At 35.9% G+C, this 27,293-nt stretch overlaps 1 protein-coding gene across 1 annotated transcript in view; it reads left to right on the top strand.

Moving 5' to 3' along the window:
* Window positions 1–27,293, top strand: part of ANAPC1 (anaphase promoting complex subunit 1) — a gene marked incomplete at both ends in the record, with an annotated part of 69,537 nt that overhangs the window by 4,725 nt on the left and 37,519 nt on the right. Inside the window, 15 exons of the mRNA XM_084235336.1 lie at window positions 151–233; window positions 1,247–1,320; window positions 3,654–3,799; window positions 4,321–4,541; window positions 5,809–6,018; window positions 8,801–8,896; window positions 10,046–10,136; window positions 10,243–10,312; window positions 14,277–14,407; window positions 17,741–17,881; window positions 18,988–19,048; window positions 20,240–20,427; window positions 21,936–22,010; window positions 24,230–24,498; window positions 26,648–26,739. Coding sequence (XP_084091462.1) covers window positions 151–233; window positions 1,247–1,320; window positions 3,654–3,799; window positions 4,321–4,541; window positions 5,809–6,018; window positions 8,801–8,896; window positions 10,046–10,136; window positions 10,243–10,312; window positions 14,277–14,407; window positions 17,741–17,881; window positions 18,988–19,048; window positions 20,240–20,427; window positions 21,936–22,010; window positions 24,230–24,498; window positions 26,648–26,739 — 1,948 coding nt within the window. The remainder of the gene's footprint in view (window positions 1–150; window positions 234–1,246; window positions 1,321–3,653; window positions 3,800–4,320; window positions 4,542–5,808; window positions 6,019–8,800; window positions 8,897–10,045; window positions 10,137–10,242; window positions 10,313–14,276; window positions 14,408–17,740; window positions 17,882–18,987; window positions 19,049–20,239; window positions 20,428–21,935; window positions 22,011–24,229; window positions 24,499–26,647; window positions 26,740–27,293) is intronic.

Here is a 27,293-nt window from a genome sequence, read left to right as displayed (position 1 = left end):
GCTTATTAGAATTACTAACTTAATTATCGTGTTACTCTGTAAAACTTATTAAATTGGAATAAAATCTAATGTTTTATACTTTTCTTAAAAACATGTTATAAAGAGCAGTTTCTCTTGCTTTTGCTTTTTTCCCATTCTTTCACTTGACAGGTTGCAAATGTTTGGCCCACCAAATATGGATTGTTGTTTGAACGAAGCAGTTCTTCACATGATGTACCTCCAGGTCCACCTAGGTACTGATTTACTCAGATCAGAATATTATTATTTGTGGCTTTTGTTTACCTATAAGTTTGGGATGATAATAACAGCATACAGAATGCTATTTTCTCTCATCTAGTATTGTACATCTTTGAGTTCCATTTCTCACTTGGTACTTAATTATCTATAGCTACTTTTCCCCAGTAGTAAAATTGAACAAGCCCATCACTTAAAGATGGAGACTCATTTCACAGTTCTACTATTTTTTTCATTGTGTCACTTAGAGCTGTCTTAGCTTTAGTTTTCTTCTCTGCTGCAGGAATATTATTATTGTCTTCTTAGGATTTATGCAAATATTAAACAAGGGAATGTATGTAGTCTTTCACAAAAGACTTAGTACATTTTAGGCTATGTAATAAATGGTAGGTGCATATTGGTGGTTTCTCTACCTTGTTTACCGAATAATTTGTGAGATCATTGAAGGCAAAACATACAGTACCTGTCACGGTGTGATGCAAATAAGTAGACATTAAATTTTGAAAATAATTGCTTATAGGTTTTAATCTCTGTGTTTAAACAAAAGTCCTGTTTTTTTCCTCTTTCTTTGATCACTCCTTAAAAAATGAGCCCTTTTTATTAAAATTTTTCTTTTTTAGGTGCACTTCTTTGTAAATAGGTGAAGGGAACTTTATTAATTTTTTTACCTGTCGTAGATACATTGCTACTATGAAAGGTTAAAATTAGGAAGACTGCCTTATGCCCATTACAGAATTTATGCTATAATATAATGACTGCTGTTTGTAAATATGCCATGAGTTGTATTGATTTCCCACCATACACATAAAATTACCCTGCATAAGAGGAGTTATTTCTATGAATGAAATAGAAGATACTGTGAAAAACAATATGTAAAACATTTAAAGAGTTGCTTTCAGAGATGGTAGGTTTCTAGTTGCTTGTGTAATCTGAAGATATTTCTTTTCAAAGAAAATGTAAAGTTTGTGCACAAATGAAGTCATCCTGTGATTGATAATTTGCTTATTACTAGAGAACCTCTACCCACTATGTTCAGCATGCTGCACCCACTGGATGAAATAAGCCCACTTGTTTGTAAATCTGGAAGTAAGTGTATCTTTATAAAATTCTTTTAATAAGTGCATTCTTTTTGAGTTTGGGGAGGAGAAAGAACTAAAAGGACCTTATAAAAATTTGATTTGTTTTAAAAAAATAATGTAAGCATTTAAAAATAGTTTTGTGTTATAAAAAGAATTCATATTAAAGAAAGTACTTGAGTAGCCTAGTATTCGTTATTTTAAGTTACTCTTTTAGCAAAAATAGGGCCTGTCAGCCACTCAAATACTGATAGATTTGCTCACTTACCTATTGATAAACTCTCATCTCTGTTGCTTAGTAATTACTAAGTAAGTGAGTGTTCTTAAATGAGCTGAATTTTTCTTTTTTTTTAATAAAAGAGATGGTAGGACCTTAGGCCTATAGTATATAAATATTAATGTTTCATCTTCTCTATAATGAACTTTTATTACTTCCTATCGGTATTTCTAGATGCTTATTTATTTTTAAATAAGTTTTTATTGAGGTAATGTTTGTTTATAACACAAGTTTCAGGTATACAGCATTATAATTTGACATATATAGATGCTTATTTTAAAATTTCAAATGTAACCAAACATCATAATCATAAATAATTTTATAAGTATATAAATATCTGATGTAAAATTATGAATAATAAGGAATTGAAGGCTAAGAAAAATTTATATTTGATTTTAACTTTAGTACTTTGTCCCAAGTACATATTCTGAAATACCACTGAGGTTTTTATCTTCTCTATCAGGATTTGGCAAACTACAGCCCCTGGGTTATATCCAGATGGCAGGCTGTTTTTGTAAGACTTATGAACTGAGGATAAATTTTATTTTTTAAAAGAGCTGTAAAAGCAAACAAAAAAATTATGCAACAGAGCTGGTATGTAGTCTGCAAAGCTTAAGCTACTTATTCTTTCACCTTGTTAATAATTTTGTGTTATATTGGTAACGGTTACAGACAACTTATTACATGTTAGAGTCTGGATTGAATGGTGTCCAGCCATTATTGATCATGTTCTTTTTAATCATGTTTTTGAATTTTCAGTGACTTCAGGGATTGCTTATTCATAATGTTAAAATGTAAAACTAAATACAGTATGATTCTAATTTTGTAAAAACAAAATGTGTGTATGTATAGGAAAAAAATGAAGGAACAGTTAATTATTAATGGATTAGTAATTAGTAATGGATATTTTAAGATGGTAGAATTATAACTGATTTTTCTTTTTCTTTTTTAAAATTTATTTAATTATACAAGCACTGGGTACAGTCAGAAGCGTGGGAGGGTGAGAGAATTCACCAGAGCGGGGAACAGAACAGGCAGACTGACGAAATACACTGCTGAGGGGAGCAGCAGACGTGGCAGGAGAGGTCTGTCGCGCCATGTGGGATCGAACCAGCACTGCAGAGGCTGTGGGCAGCTTCGCAGCCCAGTGCTCAACTGATGTGCCACCAGGGGAGGCCCTGATTTTTATTTTTCTTTATAATTATTTATATAAAATAAGTGTTTTTAAATTTTCTGACATTTTAACTGAGAGGGAAGTATTTAGGAAGCTATCAATAAGGATATGAGAAACCAATTTGTGATACTATAGAAAAGCGAAATATACTAGGAAAAAAATTTTCCATATGTAATCACTAAAGCAGAAATAGTCTGCTGTTAAGTTCTATTTGAATAGTTACTATAGAGGACAAATTGCATACAGAAGAACCAGTAAGGAAGTCAAATGTGGCAGAGTAGTTGATTGTAATTTATAAATAAGCCAGTTATTAAATTCCTGTGGCTGAGGAATTTAGTATTGAGTCAGTGCAAATTTGAACATGTAATTGCATATATGTGAAATTGAAACTGATAACATATTCTTTTTTTTTTTTTTTAAAGATTTATTTATTTATTTATACAAGCACTGGGTACAGTCAGAAGCGCAGGAGGGTGAGAGAATTCACCAGAGCCAGAGCGGGGAACAGAACAGGCAGACGGAGCAGAACAGGCAGACAGAGCGAAGACACTGCTGAGGGGAGCAGCAGGCGAGGCAGGGGAGGTCTGCTGCTCCATGTGGGGGTTCGTCCTGGCCAGCGGGGAATCGAACCGGCACTGCAGAGGCAGCTTTGCAGTGCAGCGCTCAACCGCTGTGCCACCGGGGAGGCCCTGATAACATATTCTAATGTATTCTAAGGAAGTTGAAAATGCCCAAAGTAAATTTATTAAAAATTCAGGATTAATATATTAGTGGAGTACCTTAACTAGCTTGTTTTCTCTTTGTATTTTGAAATTGTCAGAAGTCACTTCATAAAGAACAGTCTTATAACATCTGTTATTCCGTATGTGGTTATTTCTGTTTTATCTTTAAGGTCTTTTTGGTTCATCACGAGTGCAATATGTTGTAGATCATGCAATGAAAATTGTTTTTCTCAGCACTGACCCTTCCATTATAATGACCTATGACACTGTTCAAAGCTTACATTCTGTGTGGGCTCTCCGAAGAGTCAAACCAGAGGTAAGGATAAATGCAAGTCACTACTTAATGTGAGAGCATAGTTAATCCTGAAAACTAGTGCATGTTTTGGAAGAATCGTTAGTGAAATAGATTGATCTTAGGAAAAAAGAAACACTTTGTCTTTAATAACTGGCATATGCCCTGCATTCTCACAAGAAGATTATCCTTTTTTTTTAATAAATTCTTTTTTTTTTTTTAAGATTTATTCATTTATGCATACAAGAGCTGGGGAACAGGCCAGAGGGTTGGGGGGGGGTGAGAGGATTCACCAGAGACAGAGTGGGAAACAGAACAGGCAGACTGACCAAAGTACACTGCTGCGGGGAGCAGCAGGCGAGTCAGAAGAGGTCTGCTGCGCCATGTGGGATGCTCCCTGGCTGGCCAGGAATCAAACTCTTGATGCAGTGGCTGCAGATAGCTTCATAGCTGCATCTTAACCCTTGCGCCACCAGGGAGGCCCCCTATCCTTATAATCTAATTATTGTCTTTTCAAATCTCCCTTCTCTCCATTTGGACCTAAGGAAGAGAATGTTGTTTTGAAGTTCTCTGAACATGGGGGAACCCCACAGAATGCGGCCACCAGCAGTTCCCTTACAGCACACCTCAGAAGTCTCTCCAAAGGAGATTCTCCTGTGGCTTCACCTTTCCAGAATTACTCCTCCATTCATAGCCAGAGTCGCTCCACCTCCTCACCAAGTCTACACTCTCGTTCACCTTCTATTTCCAACATGGCAGCTCTAAGGTGGGCATTAAATGTGGCAGTGTTTCTTTGTATTAAACATGATATCTTGAGAAAAGGATATTTTATTTTCAAATTTTCTCATGTTTTGAAGGATTTAAAATTTCTGTTGACATCTCCTGGGTATTTTTTAGAGAAATAAGCCTTTAATCCAGTTGTAGTACTTTTAATCAGTCTTTCAGGTCTACTATGTTACTTTTTTCATTGAGTCATCTATACTTGTTTTTAGTTGGCTTATTTCTACAACTCAGTGGTAGCACTTTGATGAATATTAATTGCAGCAATATTTTTGTACTATTTTCTTTTGTCTTAATTTACATTAACTTATTTTTGTTAATCGTTATTAGTGATTTAGGGGCATTTTTTGTTAGAATGTATACATAATAACATGTAGAACATGTGTTATAGATCATGCAATGAAAATTCTTTCTCAACCCTGACATCTCCCCAATTATGATAATATATTAATATATTCAATGTTTTGAATAATATAAATAATTTTCAGAGGCATAAAATAAACTTATTTCTAGTTTTGAAAGAATAAATTCTAACAAGAATTTTATGTCTTTACTGGATCTAGAAGATGTGGTATATATACACAATGGAATATTATTCAGCAATCAATAAAGATAAACTCATGCCATTTACAGCAACATAGATGGAGCTAGAAGGAATTATGCTTAGTGAAATAAGCCAGAAGGAAAAAGAAAAGTATTGGATGGTTTCACTTATAGCAGGAATATAGGGGAATCAAATAAGACATCAGTGTAAAAAAATAATAACAGTACAAAATACAACAAAGCAAAACGGACAATTATAAATCAGAGACATACTGCAGGGAAGGAGGTGGGAGAGGGATCAGATGGAGGGCGGGAGGAGCACAGGGGCCTGTGGTGATGGTGCATTGGGGAAGGAAACTATATGGGGACTACACCTGAGGTGGGGGGAAGCAATTATTGTTTAAAAATGAACAATGATGTAAAAAAATATATAAAAAAAGAAAAAAAATAAAACAAATATGCATAGTAAAGATAAAAAAATAAAGAATAAAATAAAGAGAATTTTATGTCTTTAGAATATAATAAAAATACATGTAAAGCATGTTAAAGCTTTTTAAAAGTAGCTATTCTTTTTTAAAAACATTGTATTTTTTACTGGGATTATGCCATGAAAGCTCTCTATACATAGAATTTTAAAAAGTGTTGTTAGAATGTTATCTGTCAGCCTGCATTGTTAATTTGATGGACTTGCTTTTCACTTTATTTTGCAGTCGTGCTCACTCTCCTGCCTTAGGAGTGCACTCTTTTTCAGGAGTGCAAAGATTCAACCTTTCAAGCCATAACCAATCTCCAAAGAGACACAGTATTTCTCATTCTCCAAATAGTAATTCTAATGGCTCCTTTCTTGCACCAGAAACAGAACCAATTGTTCCTGAACTTTGTATTGATCATTTATGGACAGAATCAATTACTAATATAAGGTTTGGAATATATAATTTTATGTTCAAAGAAAAATATTTTGTGTTTTCTTTAGTAATTCGTTAATTCAGCTAAAACCAGTATCTGTGTTAGTGGCTGTGGGTTAACAGGCAAATAAGTTACTGCCCCTGTTTTTATTTATTTTTTTTAATTTATTTTTTTAAGATTTATTTATTTATTTATACAAGCACTGGGTACAGTCAGAAGTGCGGGAGGGTGAGAGAATTCACCAGAGCCAGAGCAGGGAGCAGATCAGGCAGACTGACAAGTACACTGTTGAGGGGAGCAGCGGGTGGCAGGAGAGGTCTGTGCGCCATGTGGGACCCTCGCCTGGTGGCTGGGGATCAAACTGGCGCTACAGAGGCTGCGGGCAGCTTTGCAACCCAGCGTTCAACCGCTGCACCACCGGGGAGGCCCTGCCCCTGTTTTTATTTATTTTATTTATTTATTTTTTTAAAGATTTATTTTATTTATTTATAATGCACTGGGTACAGTCAGAAGTGTAGGAGGGTGAGAGAATTCACCAGAGCCAGAGCGGGGAGCAGAGCAGGCAGAAGGACCGAAGTACACTGCTGAGGGGAGCAGCGGGCGGCAGGAGAGGTCTGCGCGCCATGTGGGACCCTCCTCCGGTGGCCGGGGAGCAGCCGGGGATTGAACCAGCGCTGCAGAGGCTGCGGGCAGCTTCGCAACCCAGCGCTCAACTGCTGCGCCACCGGGGAGGCCCCTGCCCCTGTTTTTAAAGAGAGAATTAAGGACACTGCATGTTCTGGTGGTTGGGCTTTGGAAAGACGAATAGGTGTTCACTGGGCAGGTAAATGAGGAAGGGGCAGAGTAGTCGAGATTGGTTAAGAGCAAAAGTTTAGAAATGTGAATGCATGGTATGTTCATGATTCCTTATATGTGGGTCATAAATTTAACAGGAGGAGCAGAGCAATAAATATGCCTTGTTGGCTTATATGGGGTGATTGAAGCAGGAGAGACTAGATTCGAATTTCAGGAGTGTTTAGGGATTGGGTTCCTGGGATTTTTGGAGGACCTGTGAATGGATGAGCTTGTGGTTACAGGGGTGGAATTATAATCAGTACTTATGTATATGTCTGTTACTCTGGGTCTTTCCTAAGGGGAGGGTTTTCATATTCAGCCCAGTAATGAAGATAGAATTAGAAGACACCTAGCGACTGAAGTCCTGGATGCTGAATATTTTGGGTGTGAAGAGAGACAGAGTTGCTGCAGTGAGACAAAGCAAAAGAGGTCAGGTCGGATAATCAGCAGGAAATGTCAGGAAACGCAAGAAAAGAATAAAGTACCAATTATTTTGTGCTGGTGAGATGTGGCACTAAATGATGAGTTCAATGAGATAGTACCTAGATGGCAGTGAGTTCACGTGACTTTGACCAGAGCATTTGTGGTGGAGGAAGCATGTGTGGGGAGGGGGTATGAAGTAGAAAAAGTAAATGGGGACTGAGGAAGTAAACATAGACATAGAGACATACATAGTTTGTGTTTGAATGGGGATGAGCATAGAAAACTAGCTAGAGGAGTCTCAGGGTCAAGGGAATTTTGTCTTTGCTGAAATAGAAAAGTTAGAAAATTAGCCTGCACTTTTTTTTTAAGATTTTTTTTTTAAAGGTTTATTTATTAATTTATGCAAGCACTGGGTACAGTCAGAAGTGTGGGAGGGTGAGAGAATTCATCAGAGCCAGAGTGGGAAGTAGAACAGGCTGACGGACGAAATACACTGCTTAGGGGAGCAGCGGGCGGCAGGAGAGGTCTGCTGCAGAGGCTGCGGGCAGCTTCGCAACCCAGCGCTCAACCACTGCACCACTGGGGAGTCCCTAGCCTGCACTTCTGCTCCTATATACTGCAGTGTGTATCTAAAAAGTAAGGATATTTTCTTACCTTGCCACAATACCTTTTTCATACTCAGCCGAATTAAAAATTCCTTTATATCATCTAATACTCAGTCTAGCTTTATATTTCTAGACTTTAGTATGAGAGGGTAGGCTCCAGGACTATATCCACAGGAAGGAAATATTGAAAATATAGGGGAGAGGAATAAAGATCCAGAAAAATGCACAAGTGGAGAGATGGTTGATGGTTATCAGATGGTTCGAGCAGGAGCTTGAGCTCAACCTTACAACATTTTCTCTGAAATAGAAATCAGTGTATAGTCTGAGACAATAGGGTCAGGCATGCATTTAGTTTAAGGAAAGTAAAGATGTGAAAACAATGTTGAAATAGATTGTCTTCCTCATGTAAGAGAAAAATTTCACACACTTTAAAAAACCATTTGTCTTTAAATAACTTAGTGGTAAGTTGGGTGTAATGTAGATACTTATTTTACAGAATCACAGTGTACTGCGCCACTCTAGAAAGCATTCTTTGTGAATTAGAGGTGCGGTTTAAAAAGGAAGGATGAAGTGAAGCCTAGTTTGAGAGATGAAGATAGAATAGATTGGAATGGCCATATTATAAAATCTGCCTCATTAGACCCTTTAAGGGGTAGGAATTCGATTTTGTATTACTTTAGTGAAGGGAAGGTACTTGGCATAATAATGGAATTAAGAATCTGTGAAGTGGACTCAGAATCAGGGAGCTGAAAGGATCCTTAGAGGTTAGATCATGAAGTTAAAATCTCAGAAGTGTTTTTGGTTCTTCAAGGTTATTGCTTGATCCAAGGAGCTTTTAGATTTCTTACAGAATATTTTCAAAGACCTTTAATAGTTACCATGGTAGATTTTTGAACTAATGTTGACAGTTACTTTATTAATGTATTTATTCCAGAGAGAAAAATTCACAAGCTTCAAAAGTATTTATTACATCTGACCTGTGTGGGCAAAAGTTCTTGTGCTTTTTAGTAGAATCCCAGCTCCAGTTACGGTAAGGGTGTTTATTTCTCATTGATTCTGTGTAAATAAACTTAGGGTTGCTTTTTCATTCATCTGTAAAAAAATTGGCTTAAGTAACTTTACTGAAATAATTATATACCATAAAATTGACATTTTAAGTAAACATGATTTTTGGTAAAATTTACAGGTATGCAGCCATCACTACAATCCAGTTTTAAAACATTTTTATCACCTTAAAAAGATCTTTTGTGATTGATTTGCAGTCAATTTCTGTTTCTGATGTTATCTCAGTAGAAAAAAAAATTCCCTATTGATTAGGGTCTTAAGTCTCATGTGCTTATTAGCTGTTCATTTATCTTTTTTTTTTTTTAAAGATTTATTTATTTATTTATATAAGCACTGGGTACAGTCAGAACCGTGGGAGGGTGAGAGAATTCACCAGAGCCAGAGTGGGGAGCAGAACAGGCAGAAGTACACTGAAGTACACTGCTGAGGGGAGCAGCGGGCGGCAGGAGAGATCTGCGCGCCATGTGGGACCCTCCTCTGGTGGCCGTGGAGCAGCCGGGGATCGAACCAGCGCTGCAGAGGCTGCGGGCAGCTTCGCAACCCAGCGTTCAACTGCTGCACCACCGGGGAGGCCCTGTTCATTTATCTTTATAGGTGAAAAGTGTATTCTAATCTTATGCCCTTCTATTTACCTTTTTATTATGACATAATTACAAATCATAGGCAGTTGCCAAATAGTGGAGGAATTCAGTGTACCCTGAATTCTTTCTTCCCCCAGTGATAACATATTACATAACTATAGTATGTTATTGAAACAAGGAAATTTACATCAATATAATCCACAGACCTTTTTCACATTTTATTGTTTTACATTTACACGCTTCTGTGTATGTAACTGATTCTGTGGAGTTTTCTTACATATATATATTTGTACAAACACTGTATTCAAGACACAGAACTTTATTACTTCAAGAGATTGCCCACGTTATTCCTTTATTGTCACATACCCACCCATCACTATCTATAATTTTTGGCATTTGAAAATATTGTGTAAATGGAACCATACAGAATGTAACCTTTGAGATTGGCTTTTTCCAGTCACTAGAATACCCTTAAGATTAGTACAGGATATGCATGTATCAATGATTTGTTTCTTTTTTATTTTAATATTTAGCTGTGTAAAGTTTCAAGAGAGTAATGATAAAACCCAGCTCATTTTTGGCTCTGTCACCAACATACAGGCAAAGGATGCAGCACCAATTGAGGTAAATGCAGGCACATAGCTTGAGAAGTTGAAAATCATGGTCCTTAATTTGCACAGATTGCAAAATAAAATTATTGGCTTTTTTTTTTTTTTTTTTTTTTTTAAAGAAGATAGACACTATGCTGGTCCTAGAAAGCAGTGGAAACCTGGTGTTGTACACAGGAGTAGTTCGGGTAAGTAATTATCATTTCACCCCTTTAGTAGGACTGCCTCCTTAATTACTATTTTTTAAATGTTATATGAGTTTAATATGTAAGATTTGTTACCTCCTGTCTAGCATTTGGCAGAAGATTTCTGTAAGAGTTGAAGATGAAGGTTGGTCCTAATTTAGAGGCCTTGGATGCACTGCCATTATAATGATCCTCTTGTGAGCCTTGGGAAAATTTAATGTGCATAGGTAGATTAAAAAAACATGTTAACTGAAGTTTTATAAAGAATATCATTTTAAAATTGATATATTTGTAGTTTAAAGTAACAAAATTTGTATAAAATTTCCTTAAATGTCAAATGTATATAGCTGTATTTTTTAATAATTGTAAAATTTACTTATAGAATAATGCAAATATCAAATTTAAGTTATAAAATTTAAATATATAGAATTTAAAGAATAATGAAGTGAACATTCAGATAGCCACTGCTCAGTATTTAGTATTCTGGGTGTCTTTCTGGGTTGCATTCCATCTACCACGCCAACCCCACCATCCTGACTTTTGCAATATTCAGTCACTTGGTTTTATTACTACTTTTTTGCAATTATGCATGTATCACTAAGGAGTAAGTGGTTTAGTTTTCCTTTTTTAAAAATTTTTTTATCAAGGAAACCATACAATATACTTTCTGACTTTTTTCACTCAACATACTATTTTTAGATTTATCTGTGTGGATGTGTTGATTTTGCTTAAACTCACTGTTACTTAGTATTGTATGATTATACCAAGACTTATTATTTTACCAGTCACTAGAGTTGTTTGTGTGATATTTGCTGTTTCCGCTAATAAACAATGGTTTCAAAAAATCTTATTTTTATAGACTTCCTAGCCTTTTTATTTGTGTATTCAACTTGGCCCATATGGTGCTAAACTATTTTCTTAAGTACCAATTTACACCATCTCCTTTTATTCCTTGCATCTAATAGTGTGTGAGAGTTCTTAGGTGCTGCTTTATGTTTTTGTTAATCCATAATACTATTAGTAGTTGGGTTTTTGTTTTTTTTTTTCATTTCCTCCAAATTGTTGCCTCATTATGGCCAAGTGAGCATGAAGTCAAGGCACCCCACTTGGCATTTGCTGGCAGAATGGAGAGCAAGAAAGTGTTTTTCATGGTGTTTATCTGGAGTAGGTTGATCTGAAAGTTTTCTATCCTGTTAGACTGTATCTTTCTCAATACTTTGACTAGGGAGAGCAGGATTTCTTAGGCTTTTTTTGTTTGTTCTCATACTGAGATTGTGGTCTGTTAAAACTTCTGTACTGTCAAGAAGCCAGTCTGAGAACTGAGTCGTGTACATACCAGTGGTTAGTTCTCAAACTTTTTACTGTGATGTTGTTTGTCAGTTTTACACATAGGTCACTCAGAAACCCGCCCAGATTTCATGCACATATTTAGGAAATCCTTCCCTCTATTTCCTTCCTCTCCAGTTCTTCCCTTACTTTCTGCTTAGGAAAGAGAGGGGTTATTGTCTTGTTCAGTTTCAGGGCAGGTATAGAATATAATGCTTCAGCCACAGTGTCTGCATGCCATGGGAATGTGGAGAGGGGCTGCCTCATGCTTATGAAAGTAGAACTCTGTCCAGAGTGGCAGAGTCTGCCCAGAGGAAGAAAATGTCTGATGATGAGGAGGGAGATACCACCTACTAGTTGTGGAGTAGGAATGTAAGTTAGATCTGGCTCAGAGTCTCTGCTGGTAGAGGGGTACCAGCTGGTCCTCATTGTTGGGATGAGAGAACTCTACCCACCAGGTCACAGCTCCTGATGAAGTAGGGACTGGGAGCTATGGCTTTTTTGTTCTTGTTTGCCTGGAATTGGACACCTATGGTAAAAATATTTCTGCTCTGATTAGTCACGCTTTCTTGACTCTTTGGCTAGAAAAAACGTTTTCTTGGGATCTCTTTTGTTTTGCACTTGTAGGCATTTCTGGGTTGCAAGTCCCTGGAGAGCTCAAGGCCTGGTTATGTAAGAAGAAAAAAAAACAAACAAAACCTAGGGAGTTCATGATAGGTCATTGCTTGTTTTTAAGACCCTGTCCACTCAGTGTTTTGTTCAGCATTTAGACTCTTTTATCTGTTGCCTTATGAATTTTGTGCATTTTTTTTTGTTATTATAGTAGTTAGTACTTTCTCCATGTTGTCTTGATAGCTTGATAGGTCTCTGTGATAGCTTTTTAAAAAAACTTCCTATCTACCAGTTTTCGCTGTCATTTTTGCTTTTTAATTCTAAGGGTTTATTTGGGCAATTTTTGTTATTTTACTAGCTTTTGGGCAATATTGATGTAAATACATATGTTGCTAAAATTTTTCTTTAGTTTATAGTATCTCCTTTTAGTTTTATTAAGAGATTTCATGTTGTATGGATATGAATTTTGATTGTTTTTCCTGAGAACACTATGGCTAGCTAAAATTAGCATGGTCAACTCTTTTAAGGTCAATGAAGAATTTATGTAAAGTTCTTTTGAGGAGAAAGTATTTGAGAGTTTATGATGGAAGGCAGATTATGATCTGGAGACCACATACAGGCTCATAGTAAATGGCTGGAAAACAATCCTACAAGCAAATGAGACCCCAAAAAAGTTAGGAATAGCCATATTTATATTAGACAAAATACACTTCGATCTTAAAAAGGTAACAATAGACAGGAATTGTCATTATATAGTGATTAGGGAAACAGTACATCAGGTTGAAATAACGCTCGTTATCATGTATGCACCAAAGAATGTGAGAACATATAAGACAACTATTAACAAACCTGAAAACAGACATTGGCAACAACACAATAGTTGTAGGGGACTTCAACATCCCACAACATCCCACTCCATCAATGGACAGATCAACCAGGCAGAAAATCAACAAGGAAACAATAACTTTAAATGAGGAATTAGACCACCTGGGCTTAAAGACGTACAGAGGGTACTACAGCCCCCCCAAAAGCAGAGTACACATTTTTCTCAAGTGCACTGGAATATTCTCCAGTATAGAGCACATGTTAGGTCACAAAACAAGTGTCACTTAATTCATGAAGATTGAAATCATATCAGGTATCTTCTCTAATGAAATTGGGATAAGATTAGACATCAATCACAAAAAGAAAGCAGGAAAGACCTCTAGTATATGGAGAAAAGTCTAATATTATATCAGTATATGCAAAGAAAGCATTTGCTAAGATTCAACAATTGTTTGACAAAAACTTAAAAAAAAGTAGATGGAACATACCTAAATATAATAAAAACTATGTATGACATTCTCATAGCTGACATCATATTCAATGGTAAAAAATTGGAAGCTTTTTCTCTAAGATAAGGTATAAGACAAGGATGTCCACTTTATCACTACTATTTCATATAGCTTTGAAAGTGCTAACTAGAACAGTCACACAAGAGAAAAAGGGATCCAAATTGGGAAAGAAGAAGTAATACCATCACTATTTGTAGACAGCATGATTATATTCATTAAAAAACTATAAGGATTTATTTTCTTGTATATCACTCAACTTCATGTTTTTAGCCCCTGAGAAGTAACTGGTGTTCTTTCTCTCTGCCTAGAGGCTTACTCAACAAAATTGCCACTTATAGTATTTGAAAGCTTAGGAAACTTGCTATTTTTACCACCAATAAAGTAGAAAAATGCATAGCATGTGGTATTGTGTATAATGTCTGGGCTATATTATTATCTCCTTTCATCCTGTAAAAAAAAGTCCTCGGTAATGGGAACAAAACAGATCAAGAGAAATTATACTTAGATATTTGTAGTTGGGTGGGGAAAATTGATACATTATTAAAATTTTAGTTCTCTGTGTTTTTGAGTGTGTCTGGTGGCTATAAACTTTGAAATCTCAAAAAACATGTCTGTTTATGTGCTTTTAACATTTTATTTAAGCATATAATACATAAGACTAATCTTTTTTTTTAAACATGTTTTACTGCTTAAAGGTAGGAAAAGTTTTTATTCCTGGACTACCAGCTCCTTCCTTGACTATGTCCAACACGATGCCTCGGCCCAGCACGCCACTTGATGGTGTTAGTACTCCTAAGCCTCTTAGTAAACTACTTGGATCCTTGGATGAGGTGAGAAATGTAATAGGTGTTGTGAAAAATTAATAGTATTTTAAAGAAGTTTGATCACATCTTGGTTCTTGCCATGGATATCTTTTTTGTTTTAAAAATGACAGAACTGGAAGGTTACCTTTTACTTGTAGCTATGTTTCAAACACAGATGATTCAATAGATGTACATTCACCTCCCCTGACATTTAAGATGCTTTTTGAAGGTGTTACTGTCATGAAAATGATGCATTCTTTTCTATGAGGGATCTCACAATTTACTTGGGTGAAACGGGTATAACTCTTTGTATAAGAAATTATAATTTTAGGTAGATTCTTAAGACTTATGAATGAGGAACAAAAAGTATTGGAAATTCACTCATAGGAAGATTCATCCTGATGAGTTGATGTGATGGAACCAAAGGCTCATTTCTTAGAGTCACATGGAACTTGGTTTGAATCTTGAGGATAAGTAGGATATAACTGGATAGAATGGGACATTTGGAATATGAGAATTACATAGCCATGGGCATGGAACATGGAGGCAAGAGAGTGCAAAACATTTTTTGTGTGTGTGTGTGTGTGTGTGTGTGTGTGTGTATACTTACATACATTTATGTATATTTAGCTTTATCTTAAATTTTGTTTATATTAATGGTTCAGTAGGGTTTCTGGCTGTGTTTGGAGTTTGTCTCTGTTCTTTTGTTGTACTTATTCTCTTGTAATTTGATAACTACTTTTTGTATAATGTTTTGATTCTATTTTCATCTTCTTTATTTCTTCTAATTATTTTTGTTCTGAGGTTACTATGAGGTTTATATACATGTTCTATGCTAAGCTAAAAAGCTTATAGCTTTTTAAAATTAAAAGCTTGTTAATCTTGAGTTCATTCCAATAATTCCCATTTTCACTTTCCCCGCTTCCATGTTTTATATATTTGATGTTTTGCTGCTTCTAAATGGGGTTTCTTTTCATTTTATAGAAGTCCTTTTAGTATTTTTGTAAGAGTGTTTTGTTGGAGGTGAATCCCTTTAACTTTTGTGTCTGTAAAGCTTTTTATTGCTCTTAAGTGTGAGTTGGGTAGAAGATTCTCAGTTGGAGATCTTTTCCCTTCAGCACTTTAAATATATCATGCCATTCTTTTCTAACCTGTAAGATTTTGCTAAGAAATTCTTAAATCTGATTTTTTTCTGGGTGCTTTTAGGATTCTCTCTTTCATTTTTGCTGTTTTAGTTATAATGTATTTTGGTTTTGTATCTGGGTTTATTTTGTTTGGAACTCTGGATCTGGATGTCTGTTTCCTTTCCTGGTGTGGAGAAATTCTTGGCTATTGTGTTTTTAAAATACGAATTCTGCTCCTTTCTTCTGGAACCCCTATGATATGAATGTTGTTTCTCTTGATATTGTCCTTTAAGTTTCTTATGTTATCTTCATTTTTTAAACTTCTTTTTGCTGGTCCTTTTGTATGTTTTCCATTATCCAGTCTTCCAAATCATTGGTTTTGTCCTCTGCTTCATCAAGTTAACTGTTGAGTCCCTCTGTTGTATTTTTTATTTTTTATTTTTTTATTTATACAAGCACTGGGTACAGTCAGAAGCACGGGAGGGTGAGAGAATTCACCAGAGCCAGAGCGGGGAGCAGAGCAGGCAGAAGGACCGAAGTACACTGCTGAGGGGAGCAGCGGGCGGCAGGAGAGGTCTGCGCGCCATGTGGGACCCTCCTCCGGTGGCCGGGGAGCAGCCGGGGATCAAACCGGTGCTGCAGGGGCTGCGGGCAGCTTCGCAACCCAGCGCTCAACCGCTGCGCCACCGGGGAGGCCCCCTCTGTTGTATTTTTTATTTTATATGTATTTTATTTTTTAGCTTGGTGACTTCTCTTTGGAACTTTTACATATTTTTTCTGTCCTTGTAGTTTTCATTTTGTTCATCCATTGTCCTCCTAATTTCAGTAAGCATCATTAAGACTGTAGCTTTGAAGCCTTTTTCCAGCAGTTTACTTAGTTCTGTTGCTTTCGGATTTTTTCCTAGGGTTTTGTTTTGATTCATTTGATACAGATAAGTTTCTAGGGGAGGTGGGATGTGAGGAGGTGGATACTGTTTAGTGCATAGGGCACAAGTGTCCTGGGTGCTGTAGCTGCTTGAGCTGAGAAGGGTATTCAATCACTGTCAGCTCAAGACTGAGTTTTCCCCAAAGCCTCAGGCTGCAGTTCATCCCTCAGTAGCAGCCGAACTCTGATCTCAGGAAGCTTTGCAAACAGTGTGTTTCCCCTGAGGCTCAGGCATGACTAGAGTGACTGGGGAGCTGTGGGTTTGGACCTCTACTGAAAGAAGCAGGTACTGAGGGTGTTTGCAGTTTTAGTAGCAGGCAGACTGCTCAGAGCCTGCAGAGCCCAGGCTGGGGAGGAGCAGTTCTGTGAAAGCTGACTGAAAGCAAGCCCTGGTTGGAGCTGTGAAGGTTGCCCACTACTCCCAGTAAGTTTTACAGACAAAGCTTTGGTGGTTACAGTGGGTGAGTGAGCTCCAGGAATCTTGTGGAGCCTGGGTGGGGGAGGGACACATATTACCCCTGGGGGGCTTTAGGTGCTGACTGGCAAAATCCCAGGAGGGGGTTTTTCTGCTCCCTTAAGTTCACAAAGTTTTCCCTGTAAGTCCAGACATTGGCAATTACTTTCAAAAGGAGAGTTAGAGGAGTAGTGTAAGAGTTCTGTGTGATTTGGAAGAATTTCTTCTATAATGTAAAATGTCCTATAAATTGAATTATAAGAATATAAAAAGGGTTGGTCTGTCATGACTGGATTTAGGAATTGAGGTCATTTAAAATCTTTATATATGTACATTTGAACAAGTAAATGTGCTTTTATTTTTAAGATACACATTTGCCCATAGAGAAATACCACTAAGTACTGCCCTTTTTTCCTTGCCTTCTGTTGACCTCTAATTCTTACATTTTGCCAGCCTTGGCTGCTTCAAATTACAGTTTATGTCTCTAGTTTTAAGAGATGCCAAAAGTGTTGTTGCGTCCTGATTTTCCTCTTAGATGGTTGTCCTTATATACTCTCAGTTTCTATATTCCCTCTACCCCTACCCACAATCAAATATTGCAAATGCCCAGAGAATTGTGGACTGTTTCCCTGTGAATCCCGTCTTTCTCTCACAGATCTTGCCCCTCAGGTGCAAGTTGTCTCCACAGCAGTCCAGTGCATCAGAGGCTTTGCAGTTTTACCTAATTTTTCTGTTGTTTTTGGAACAACAGAAAGATTTTTAAATCATTCTATAGAACTATTAGGCCATACCTAAAAAAGAAATAATTAATTTCTAAAAAAATTCTTCATATGTGTTGTATTTCTGACTTTTTACAGGTGGTTCTGTTATCCCCAGTTCCTGAACTAAGGGATTCTTCAAAACTTCATGACTCACTCTATAATGAAGAATGTACTTTCCAACAGCTTGGAACTTACATTCATTCTATAAGAGATCCTGTCCATAACAGAGTTACCTTAGTAAGTATATTTATTTTTAAAAGATTAGGTAACTTTCCAAGAAGTAATGTCATTTCAGATTTGTCAGAATGCAAGATTTTGTCTGAAAAATGAAAGCATTTTCCATAATTTTTGAAATCTCTTTGTGTTGTTTTTGCACTATTTTACTTTATAATTCTGCTTAACTTTTTTAAAAAATTTTTTTAAAAGATTTATTTATTTATGCATACAAGAACTGGGGTACAGCCCAGAGATGCAGGGAGGTGAGAGGATTCACCAGAGACAGAGTGGGGAAAGAGAACAGGCAGACAGACTGAAATACACTGCTGAGGGGAGCAGCGGGTGAGTTAGGAGGGGTCTGCTGCGCCATGTGGGTCACCTCCCTGACCGGCCAGGGAATCGAACTCATGCTGCAGTGGCTGCACACAGCTTCATAGGTTGCATCTTAACCCCTTGTGCCACCAGGGAGGGCCCTCTGTCTAACTTTTTAAAGTTTTTTTTTTTTTCTTTAAAGATTTATTTATTTTATACAAGAACCAGGGTACAGGCCAGATACGTGGGAGGGTGAGAGAATTCACCAGAGACAGAGTAGGGAACAGAACAGGCAGACTGACGAAATAAACTGCTGAGGGGAGCAGCGGGCGAGACAGGAGAGGTCTACCCTGCCATATGAGACCTTTGCCAGCCGGCCGGGATCAAACGGGCATGCAGAGGCTGTGGACAGCTTTACAATGCTGCACTCAACCGCCTGCGCCACCAGGGGGGGCCCACTTTTTAAAGGTTTTTATATTAAAAGTGATTGAAAACAAAGCTTCTTTAATCAGTTGAATTTTATATTAACAGCATTTTTGTCTTTTTAAGTTTCCTTTGGTGATGGTGAATTTTAGTGTCTATAAAAATTACACTATTAAAATGAGAATTTTGGTTTTACAGATAAGCACATTCATAGTTTCTGAAATTTTGAAGTACTCAGTTCTTTTTGAAAATATTACTTGTTTTCCACATATTTTATTGAATTTTGCTTTGATAGGTAAAGTCTTGTAAAGCATCAGCTATTTTTAAGACATTCAAAGACTTTAATGCATAAATTCTATACTTGTTCTTTTTGTTTCTGTTCTTTTCACTAGGAACTGAGTAATGGCTCCATGGTTAGGATCACTATTCCTGAAATTGCCACCTCTGAATTAGGTATGGTTGAAAATCAGACCTCACTTGTTTGTAGTTTCAGTTTGGTTTACCAGATCTGGAGTAGTTGCTGACTTTTTTTTATATTAATAATTTTACACTAAAAATTAGGGCTTTAAAATTTTGTTATTTTTGAAACCATGGGTATTTTACTTGCAGAAAAGCTATAAAGAACTGAGGGGCACTGTATAATGTCCATTCCATGTATGTTGTAAGGCTATGGGTACATGTGAAGGATGTGATAGTTCTGTTTCTCTGTGATTTATTTTATCTTTACAATATATTACAATTTATGGCATGCATCAACAAATTGAGTAACAGGAAGTCTAAGCAACCAAAGTAGTTTTTGGTAATTTGATGGTTTTTAATTCAAAAGATATCTCTTAATTTCAGGTAAATTGAGAAATTAATGGCATTGGTTTAACTGAATAAAACTTAATATTTTAGTCAAAATATAAAATATTTTAATAAGATTGGTGTCTCCTTGAATTAGTATTGAAATGCTATTTGGAAAATACTGGGTGAGAATATATCTGAACATTGAATAGTAAAGAAAGCTTTAGAAATCAAAGAATTTGCCAAAAAATGTAAGAATGCTGGTGCAATCTAAGAAAACATTTTAGAAACTAAATGCTATCAGAAATGATTAAAAGTTAGAAAGCTTTGATTAATAGGTATGTTCATTCATTTGAAACATCCTTTAATGCTAGTTAAGCTTTGTAATTTGATGATGCATATATTGAATGTTAGATATTTACTGACATATTTAAGCAATGTTTCATATGAATTTATTCATGTAGAAATTGTGTGCTTTTAATAGACTGACCTTTAATTTCTGTCCAAATGGGGACATTTTTGAGAGTGAAATTGGGAACTGTTAATAAATTGCTTGACAGTACTTATAAATCAGTTCTGTCTCAGGTAAACTGTGCTATTTGGTCACAGAATTTCTGCTCCAAAGTTAATGATTGTAAAACTGCCTGAGACCTCTTGTAAGACCTGTTGAATTCAGTGGTTGGTTTAAATGGCGAATGATTGACTAGGCAATGTTTGCATCCCCTAGGCTCTTAAATGCCAGTTTTCTTTTCACAGTAATTGACCTTTACATGGTGGTAGTTAAAAAATATTATTTTTAAAGGGGAAGAGAAATGCATGTATACGAAGTACACTGAAATCAATCTTTACCTTTAATAGTGCAAACATGTTTGCAAGCAATTAAGTTTATCCTGCCAAAAGAGATAGCTGTTCAGATGCTTGTCAAGTGGTACAGTGTCCACAGTGCTCCCGGAGGACCCAGTTATCACTCAGAGTGGAATTTATTTGTTACTTGTCTCATGAACATGATGGGTTATAACACAGACCGGTTAGCGTGGACCCGAAATGTAAGTACATAAACTTGTTTTTATTCTTGAATTATCCTGTTGTTATCAATGTGATGTTTGCATGATTCATAATACATCATTCTAGGTATATAACAGGTCAGTTTATTAATAGGCATACCTTGTTCAACAAAATGGAATGATACTAAAGCTTATTGTATACATATTATAAATTTAATATTTAATAACAAAATTTTATTAGTAATTACAGTAGAGTTTTTATAACATGGTAAAACACACTTGACTGTTTCTCATTTCATCTTTCTAAAATGACTGCAAGTTATGATAGGATTCGTAGTAATAATTTTGGTTTTATTGATGAAGAAACTGAATCAGTGATCACAGACTAGAGATATGTTCAAAACAGGCCTAGACTGTGTCTTCTGATCCATGGCTTAGTATTATTCTTTTTTTTTTTTTTTTTTTTTGTGGGCCCTTTGCCAGTGGCCGGGGATCGAACTGGCGCTGCTTAGGCTGTGGGCAGCCTCGCAACCCAGTGCTCAATCACTGTGCCATCAGGGGAGGCCCTTAGTATTATTCTTGAAGCCAGACTTGGTTTTCATATACATATTGCTTAATCTGTGAGGAAGAAGGTTTGGCTTGAGGCAGATTTAAAATGCTTTAACCAAGCTATCTACTTTGTTAATGATATAATATTGGATCCCTCACCTCACTTCCCAGAAATGTTCTTACAGGCCCATAATAGTTTTTTTTTTACAAAATTAGCTGGGTGGTATCTTTGGTATTGGTGGTTTCCACTTGGCTTTGTATATCATTCCTAGGACTACCGTGTCTTGGAAAATGTAGGAATTAAGGAGAAAATATTACTGAGATAACCACTCTGAATGTTTTTTGGTATTACATTTTGATAATTATGAAATAAATGAAAAATTTTCACATCATTAAAATTTTTCAAAAAAACCACCCTTATTTTATCTTGTAATAGGCTATCATGTAATTTTATCATAACTATCCACTAGCTATAATTGAATGTTTTTTCCTTATGAGTAATTTGCATACATTCTCTTACATTGCTAGTCATTTCCCAAGAATTAAACTTGGGATTACTAAGTCAAAAGTACCTACTTGCGCCTGTCTCTGCCATAGAATTGTTAGACTGCCCACTCTAGATGGACTTTAAATGCCTACTTATTTCTAATGCATTGCTAACATTGGGTTGATCCTTTGAGACTTGGCAGATTTTGAATCTGGCTAAAAGGTCCTTGTTCTAAAAGAGTCATGACCTTTTTCATTACAGAAATAAGGGAGGAAACTGCTTTTGCACTATCTGTGAGCCAGGCACTGTACTGGATGCTTTTTATACATGATTTCATTTAATCTTTACAACAACCCTAGGAGATAGTTATTGTGCTATGTTTTTCTAGATGAAAAGAATGAGCTTTGATGACTTTCCATAATTGGTGAAACTGATTTTTGAACCTTTTAAGTTGATCACTTGACAATGGTAAATTCATGTGATTTTTGTTTTGTCTTTTGGCATTATCTTCCAGTTTGACTTTGAAGGGTCGCTTTCTCCAGTGATTGCACCGAAGAAAGCAAGGCCTTCGGAGACAGGATCTGATGATGTAAGAATTATTTCTTGTTAGTATAAGTTAATTTATGTATATTAGTACTAGTCTTCCATTTTGTTGGTATTCCTATTGATTTGTGTATATATTTCTGACACCTTTAGCTTTATTTTTTTTTCCTCAAATTTTATTTATTTAAAGAAAAAAATAAGATGTTTGAGCAAAACCACAAGTGGTAAAAATCATTTGGTTACAATGAATGTTATGTCTAGATAGTGTTTAAATTGTGACTATATTAACAATTTTTTCTCTTGCAAGAAAATATGTAAACATTTTATTATTTTATTATTTATTTATTTTTAAATAATAAATTTTATTTTTATATTCCCCATACAATTGCAGCCCCCCCCCATTTACCTTTAGCTTTATTTTAATGTGAATAAGTTATTTTGAAGAGTAGCATCTGTTATTTTCTGTGGTTATTTACTTTTATTTTTAATGATTATTTGAAAGTTATTAAACATACACATGCTGCATGATTTATGCTTGGGTTTTTAGATATTTTATTGCCAATTAATCATCTAAAGTGACAGCATTTACCTTTTAATGCAGTATTTCTCCAGTTTAGGTTCTAAATGTATCAGACTACATATGTATCTTCTTAAGTAGTCTCCATTTTTTAAAAATTGAGGTATAATTTACACAAATGAAATGTTCATAGCCTAAGTATACAGTTTGATCAATTTTTACAAATTAATACTCATGTAACTGACACCCCTCTTAAGAAACAAAACTGTTCCACCTTTCTATAAAGTTCCTTTGTGTCATTTTTAATCATTCCCTTCCTCTCTTCTTGAAGCAACCACTGATTTGAATTCTATTACCATATGTTATTTCTGCCTATTCTAGAGCTTTTATATAGTGAATAATAGATATAGTATGTAATCTTTATATATAAGGAAGGTTTTTTCAGCATATTGTTTTTGAGATTCATCTATGTTAATATAGATATCAGTAGTTTCTGCCTTTTTAGTACTACTGAGTGGTACATATACTATAATTTGTTTTTTTAGTCTTCTGCTGATAAAACATTTAGCCTATTTCCATTATTTGTCTACTATGAATAAAGTTGCTATTAACTTTCAGTAGTAAGTCTTAGTGGACATACATTTTCAATTCTCTTGGGTAACAACTAAGCAATGAAATTGTTGGATCATTGCTGGTTCCCAAACCGATTGTGCTATGTTGTTCTCTTACCAGTAATAGTAAATAGAGTTTCTCTTGTTTATATCTTGGCCAGTATTTGCTGTCGTCAGTCTTTTTCATTTTGATCTAGTTTCTCTTAATGGTTTTAATTTGCCTTCCCCTCATGACTAATGATATTAAATACTTTTTCATTACCTACTTATATATTTTTGTGAAGATTCTCTTCAAGTCTTTCCACCTCCTTTTAATTAGACTTAAAAAATATTTATTGAGTCATAGACATTTTTTATGTATTTTGGATATGAGTTCTTTGGCAAATACGTGTTTTGGAAATATTTTCTCCCTATTTAGATGAAAAGAATTTTTTATTTTGGTTGTCCAATTTATTGCTTTGCTACTTTGATGGTTAGTTTTGTATCTGTTCCAAGAGTTTTAAAGTTAAAATAACACATTGTATTAAGCTTTGCAAAAATACCAGTAAATTTCAAGATCTGAAAATAGCATAGATTATATTCTTTCAGCAATAAATCACAAATTGGATCCAGACTCAATATTTGTTAAATGTAGTATAGTCAATCTGAATATAAAATTCAGTTAATAATTAGGTTACATTACTAGCCCCAGCATCTTATAAACATAGATATATATGCAAACTGGGTATAACTAGACCTTTTTCAAAACACAAATCAGTGGAGATGTCAGTAAACGTGTCTGCCTACATTTGGCTTCCATTCTTTCCTTCTCTCCATAGGGCATCACCTGAGATAACCTTTTAACTTTCTCTCTCAGTTTTTATCTTAGTTGGAGTCTTCACCCAAAGTCTCTTCCCTAAAACGGTATAACTAAAATTTTTCCAATAGTTTTAAAGATGACTTATCTTAATGTTTATCATTGGCATCTGGAAATTGTTGATGTTGGTCTTGATATTTCAGCATTATGAATTTTTTTCATATTTGTAGGTCAACTTACAGTGAAAATGAAACTTGAATTGATTTATATATATATTTTTAAATGATGACATTACAGGGAGGCTTCTTTTAAAAATTATTATCCTTCTTTATTCTTCTCAGGACTGGGAATATTTACTAAATTCAGACTATCACCAGAATGTTGAATCTCATCTTTTGAATCGATCTTTATGTTTGAGCCCTCTGGAAGTTTCACATGTGAAAGATGAGGATTTTTCACAGAATCTCAGTCTGGATTCTTCTACACTTCTCTTCACTCATATACCTGCCATCTTTTTTGTGCTTCACCTTGTCTATGAGGAGTTTAAGTTGAATACCCTAATGGGCGAAGGAATTCGTTCACTTGTTGGCCTTCTTGTTCAGTTGGCAAGGTAAATATTGCTTGTAGATTAGCAGCTGCCTAGAGGTCTGTAGGTGACTATCATAGCTATGAATGTTATAGTGATCTTGTAAGTGAATTTCTGAAATCTACCTCTTTAGAAAACTAGAGTTTTCTAAACTCTAGAAACTCTATGGTTTATAATTCCTGTAAACCACAGAATTATTTGAAGATATTGGCTAAGTAAGGACCTTATGGGCTGGACTGAGATTTCCGGTCTTTGTTCTAAGATTAGTCTTAGTGTGTTAAACAGTGGGGGTAATCTGTTTATCCTATTCATTTTGATAAGATGGATGGCTGCATTGTGGTGGAAATTCTATAACACTTGCTGTTTTGGAATAATACCTGTATTCAAATAGTTCATATGGTTAATAAAATCATAATTTACATATATAAATTATCACATAGGTTGGTTTTATGATCCATAGTTCAATGGTAAGGAAAGTTGCCTATGTTTGTTTCTGAGAACACGAGTAGTATTTACTAGCTGTAGTATTTTGCTATAAATTGTAACTGGTTCTTTTGATCCACAATAAGGTTGTTCGGTTAATACGTTGTAGCAGCATTTTTAGCACTTTGTGTTTGGCACTCAGTTCTAAAGATCATATTTAGGTATTAGTACCTTTGTGACTCAGTGATAGAGAAACTTAAATTTGAATTGAAATGTCTACCTCCAAATTAAGATTACAGTACATTTTCTAATTTCTGTGATTTTCCTTGAGATTCTGACATTTTGTAAGACATGACAATTTTAATTGCTCATCAGTTTCTCTCTCTCTTTTTTTTAAAAAGATTTATTTTTTTATATAAGAACCATGATATAGGCCAGTTGCACAGGAGGGTGAGAGGATTCACCAGAGACAGAGCGGGGAACAGAACAGGCAGACTGACGAAATACACTGGTGAGGGGAGCAGTGGGTGAGACAGGAGAGGTCTGCTCGCCATGTGGGTTGCTCCTAGGCTAGCGGGCATTGAACTGGTGCTGCAGAGGCTGCAAATAGTGTCACAGCGCTGTGCCCAACCACCTGCGCCACCAGGGAGGCCCTCATCAGTTTCTCTTATTACAAATTATTGCTGTCATGAATTTTTTTTTTTTTTAAAGATTTATTTATTTATTCATACAAGCACTGGGTACAGTCAGAAGCACGGGAGGGCGAGAGAATTCACCAGAGCCAGAGCGGGGAACAGAACAGGCAGAAGGACCGAAGTACACTGCTGAGGGGAGCAGCGGGCGGCAGGAGAGGTCTGCGCACCATGTGGTACCCTCATCCAGTGGCCGGGGATTGAACTGGCGCTGCAGAGGCTGCAGGCAGCTTCGCAACCCAGCGCTCAACCACTGCGCCACCGGGGAAGGCCATGAATTTTTTTTGTAATAAAAAATTTTCCAAACCCTAGTCATGATTCTCTGAAATAAGTAACATTTGCATAATGTTTTGCATTTTATAAGAGGTATCTTTTCCTACGTATATTATCTTATTTAATCTGCAAAACTTCAGAGTGAGTAAACTGGTGTTTCCCCATTTTCTAGAAACAAATACTGAGATTCATAGAGATGACTTGCAGAATATTACACAGCTATAAGTAATAGGAGAAACTAGGTACAGGGTCTTTACTCTAGTTTTACCTCTACTAAATTTGGCAAAAGTATTTTGGGTTGCATTTGTCATATTGTGCACTTTAAAATTCAGAAATAAAATAAAGACTAGGTTTGATTATTTTTTATCTTACTGTTTTCATTGCTATCTTTTTTTTTTTTTTTAAAGATTTATTTATTTATTTATACAAGCACTGGGCACAGTCAGAAGTGCGGGAGGGTGAGAGAATTCACCAGAGCCAGAGTAGGGAGCAGAGCAGGCAGACGGACCGAAGTACACTGCTAAGGGGAGCAGCAGGTGGCAGGAGAGGTCTGCGAGCCATGTGGGACCCTTGCTGGTGGCCGGGGATCGAACCGGCACTGCAGAGGCTACGGGCAGCTTCGCAACCCAGCGCTCAACTGCTGCGCCACCGGGGAGGCCCTCGTTGTTACCTCGTTGTTATCTTTTTTTAAACTGAAAAGTTAAACTGATAAATCATTCTAATTGTGGGAAAGAAATGCTATACTTTCATCATTATTTATTTTTATGTGTTCTTTACTGTTTTAGGGACTTAAAATTGGAACCTTATGTAGATCATTACTATAGAGATTACCCAACACTTGTCAGAACTACTGGACAAGTATGTACAATTGATCAAGGTAAGTATGCCATTTAAGAATTTTACATTGTAGTGACTTTTGCTTGTATCTTTCTCAGTGAATAGTGGTTAAATTTATTTCTTGCAGTTGGTTTTGTTAATATTTAGAACTCTATTTAAATGAGACACTTTTCACATGTACACAAACTACAAAAACCATGATGCTTTACTTTCTCCCACTGTTTCCTTCTCTGGCAGAACTGTGAGGGTAGGTTTAAGTAAGAGTGCAGGATTATTGGAGAGATACAGGTAGCTTTGTCTGTGAGGATACTCTTTCTGCCCTTCTCTTCTTTTGTTTTGTTTCTATTGTTTTGTTGTCTGATGTCTTTTTAAGGTCAACAGATTCTAAGTCAGAGGCATTGTCTTTCCACCTGGCAGATTTTAGTTTGTAGTGTTTGATTTCTGACTAGAAGGGGTAGTAGGGATAGGAAAGGGCTTTCATATACTCCTCCAAAGGAGCAGAGCTGTGTTTCTGCAGTCCTCCAGTCCAGCTAGGCTATCACTTTGTTTCCAGGACTAGATAAGGTCTGGCAGGTACAGGAGGCCTGGGAAGAG

Source organism: Talpa europaea (genome assembly GCF_964194135.1).
Source record: "Talpa europaea genome assembly, chromosome: 6".
Classification (NCBI taxonomy): domain Eukaryota; kingdom Metazoa; phylum Chordata; class Mammalia; order Eulipotyphla; family Talpidae; genus Talpa; species Talpa europaea.
Note: the sequence above shows the minus strand (reverse complement) of the source record. Positions and strands in the feature narration are given on the sequence as shown.